This window comes from Otolemur garnettii, unplaced genomic scaffold, assembly GCF_000181295.1.
Source record: "Otolemur garnettii isolate 467f Iridium unplaced genomic scaffold, OtoGar3 scaffold00032, whole genome shotgun sequence".
In the NCBI taxonomy this organism is placed as follows: domain Eukaryota; kingdom Metazoa; phylum Chordata; class Mammalia; order Primates; family Galagidae; genus Otolemur; species Otolemur garnettii.
Window position 1 is genome coordinate 6,503,764 of NW_003852427.1, and position 3,903 is coordinate 6,507,666.

Here is a 3,903-nt window from a genome sequence, read left to right on the forward strand (position 1 = left end):
CCACCTTAGGTGTATGTGGCTAGCGCCTTAGCCACTTGAGCCACAGGCGCCGAGCCTAGAGACAGGGTCTTGATCTTGCTCAGGGTGATCTCAAACTTGTGAGCTCAAGCAATCCACCTGCCTCAGCCTCCAAGAATACTAGAATTACAAGCATGAGCCACAGAGCCTAGCCTGTGTTTTCTAATTAATAGGTCTATGACAGCTGCATATTCTCATAGTGATTTGCCTATATTATCCAGCTCTCCAAAGACCTTTGTTAACTGAGGGAAGTATTCATCCAAAATTTTCGTTTGAGGAAGTGTTTTTAAAAAAAGGTTTTTTTTTTAACCACGCTATCACATATAGATTTAGTTTTACTTTGCAGAGAAATATTTAAATTGTTTTGAAATATGACTCAAAAATGCTGCATTCCTATAGAAAGCTTCTTTCAATAATTCTCATTATTGATTCTGATCTTCATAAAATTTAACAGTGGTTCTCACAGAGATCAAATTTTGGCTAATACATATCCCTATGATAGTCAACACACTTTAGAATGATATGGCAAATCTATATTGAATACCTCATCCATCCACTTTAGCATGTTATGAAACTGACAATGCCATAATGCATTCGCATTACAATACTTATAACTGGTTGCAAAGGGTCACTAAAAGTAGTAGCTTTAGCACACAGATTTTGGTGATGGAAGAAAACAGTGAAAAAAAATGAGAGCATTTGGATTTGCTAATCCTTTTTTAAAATCTCTATAATAAACCTTTCATGTTTTCTTGTCATGGAAGGCAACCACCTGTACATACACTCACTAAATTTATCAAATTCAGTCCCACTTAACCACATTTATCTTGAAAGTTGTTGTACCTATCTATTCCCTATTTCCTGCTTTCTCTTTGCAAGAGTACCCAAAGTAAGTAACGTTTGGTAGCAATGAAAATCTTCTATTATGACCTGAATGAAGTGCAAACCTGCACCAAGTCAGTAGTGTCAGCTGATTCATCTGAAGTGACTGAATAAGATATATTTCAAAATATTATTTCAAAAAATTATTGTGTTAAATTGAAGGCTAATTCATGCTGCCCACCAGTCAGGATTCTTCTTGGAAAAATTGTTTGTACTTTGAAATGTTATCAGGGTCTAAGCATCCTACCACTTTGATGATGCATTTTTTCCACAACTTCTCCATCACGGAATGACCTCTCTTTCTTTATGAGTATATAAGCTACTTTATAAGTTGCTTAAGTGGCATTATTTCCAGGTCTTATTGCTGTTTGAAATAATTGTTTGCTTTTGTTGTTCATCTTTTAGTTTCTGCAATCCAATCTATCACACCCCTCCTTCTAATTTAAAATATTTGTGGTCCTTATGAGTATCATAGTGCTGATGAGCAATGAATTTCTTTCTTTTTTCTTTTTTTTTGAGACAATGTCTGACTATGTCACCCTGGGTAGAGTGTTTTGGTGTCACAGCTCACAGCAACCTCAAACTCTTGGGTTCTAGTGATGCTCTTGCCTTAGGCTCCCAAGTAGCTGGGACTACAGGCACCCACCACAATGCCTGGCTATTTCTTTTATTGTTGTTGTTGCAGTTGTCATTGTTGTTTCAGCTGGCCCAGGCTGGGTTTGAACCCGCCAGCCTTGGTGTATGTGGTCGGTGCCCTACCCAACTGAGCTATGGAAGCCGCCCATCAACAATGAATTTCTTGAATTTGATACAAAGTATTGCAGTATTAAAAAGCAAGCAAATCATCTTCAGCAGGAAAAAAACTATTTTCTTTCAGCATGCTCTTGCTTTTCTTTCTTTTTTTTTAGAGACAGAGTCTCATTTTTATAGCCCTGGGTAGAGAGCTGTGACGTCACAGCTCACAGAACCCTGCAACTCCTGGGCTTAGGTGATTCTCTTGCCTCAGCCTCCTATCTCTTGCTTTTCTTTTTTCTTTTACACAATGGGCGTTAAGCAGACAGAACTGAAAAATACTGTTGAGCGGGGCAACTATTTACAAATTCCATTTCAAACAAAACACAGTGCACCCTTTTCAAAAGCTGGTAACAGACTGACACACTCCATCCTCACAAAGTCTCACCTGTCAGCCTCAACCGGTAGAGGAGAAAGGTGGGGGAAAAGTTAGAACTAAATTATGGGTTTTGCAGCCAATTTAGCCCTTATGGCTTACTAGTGTTCTAATTGTGTCGGGCAATCTATCAGGATTTTTTGTTGAAATTTATTTTTTTATTGGTATTTCAAATGTTCATTTAACAAATTATAAAGTATAGGCTCGGCGCCCGTAACACAGTTGTTTCGGCGCCAGCCACATACACCAAGGGTGGAGGGTTCCAATCCAGCCGGGGCCAGCTAAACAATAATGACAATTGCAACAAAAAAATATCCGGGCATTGTGGTGGGCGCCTGTAGTCCCAGCTACCTGGGAGGCTGAGGTAAGAGAATCGCTTAAGCCGAAGAGTTTGAGGTTGCTGTGAGCTGGGACGCCATAGCACTCCACCGAGGGCGACACACTGAGACTCTGTCTCAAAAAATAAAAAAAAAGCAAAGTCCCTTTCTCTGCAGCCAGGCAGCCACAAGTATAGTCCTCAGGCAGGTCCCATTGTTTTTCTTTGCATGACAACCCGGCGTAGCCTTAACCCTTGAACTCCCATTCCTAGCTTTCAGGGACGGTCCGCAGCCCAGGCCCTGGGATATTTGCGTCCGCCAAGGTGCGCAGGCGCCCTGCCCACCCTTTACGCACATGCGTTCTGAAGCGCGCTGGAAGATCGAAAATGGCGGCAGCAATGCGGGTGGCGGCAGCTGGGGCAAGGCTCAAAGTTCTAGCGAGCGGTCTCCGCTCTGCGGTCCGCAGCCTTTGCAGCCAGCCTGTGTCCATTAACGAGCGCATCGAGAACAAGCGCCGCACCGCGCTCTTGGGAGGAGGCCAACACCGCATCGACGCTCAGCATAAGCGAGTGAGTCCTCAGGGTCCGGCGTGAGTCCCGCCCCCAGGCTCGCGCGACCTATCACGGCGTGTCCGGAGCCCGGCGCCTGAGGTGCCCCAGCCAATCCCTGCGATGCCGGGGGTGTGGGTGGGGGTGTGGGCGAGAATGCTCACCTGGAGAACCTGTAGCCCTTGGAGTGGAGGCGGCTGAAGGAGAATAAGCACCTTTGTGCCTTGTCGCCCACTTCTTTCCCCTGGGAATTTAGAAGGACCTGTCTGGTCAACGGGTGACTTACTACTTAACAAACTTTTGGGCAAGTTATTTAATGTCTAGGGGTCAGTTTATCGTAAACAGAAGAGAGAAATAATTCTTCCCTCCCAAGCTTATTGTTGGAATAGAGATAGCGAAGCAAAGATATAGGTACTCAGTAAAAAAGATGTGCTTATTCTTTTGCCCCGTGAAAGAGTGATGATAATCCTTTCTCCATCATTCAAGCAGGAAAATCGAGGCAGGTGGCAGAGGAAGTAACGGGCAAGCTCACCTTAACCTGCGGAGGAGTGTGTGTGTGCTCGCGCGCGCGCGTGTAACTTCCACCCGCAGAATGTCAACTCAGTCCCATTAGGATCTTAGCGTACCTCGACCTGCTGGGTAGCAAAGGGAAGTGTTGTGTCGCAAGCCTGTGGCCTTTCTGGGCGTGCACAGGCTAGGCTACTCCGCTGTTTGGCTTCAGTGAACAGCGGAGGCACTGTCACCTGCCGACTCGGTTTTGAGGTGAGAATCGCAGCCGGCCTTCGGAGATAAGCTTGGGTGGGCCATTTAGTAGCAGAAGAAACTGAGGGTTGGACAGGCGACCCTGGACTTGAAACCAGGCCTGCCCATGTGTCCCTGACTCGTAGGTGAATCTGGACCGATGTGCTGGACGAGTTAAATAACCAACAAGAAGGTGCAGAAGTGAAACCCTTAACGTGTGAAGGACACT

At 45.0% G+C, this 3,903-nt stretch overlaps 1 protein-coding gene across 1 annotated transcript in view; it reads left to right on the forward strand.

The window, feature by feature from the left end:
* Positions 1-2,702: 2,702 nt before the first annotated feature.
* PCCB (propionyl-CoA carboxylase beta subunit) overlaps positions 2,703-3,903 on the forward strand; it is a 68,336-nt gene continuing 67,135 nt past the window's right edge. The window contains exon 1 of the mRNA XM_003789413.3: positions 2,703-2,954. Within this exon, the coding sequence (XP_003789461.1) occupies positions 2,772-2,954 (183 nt within the window). The 5' untranslated portion in view covers positions 2,703-2,771. The remainder of the gene's footprint in view (positions 2,955-3,903) is intronic.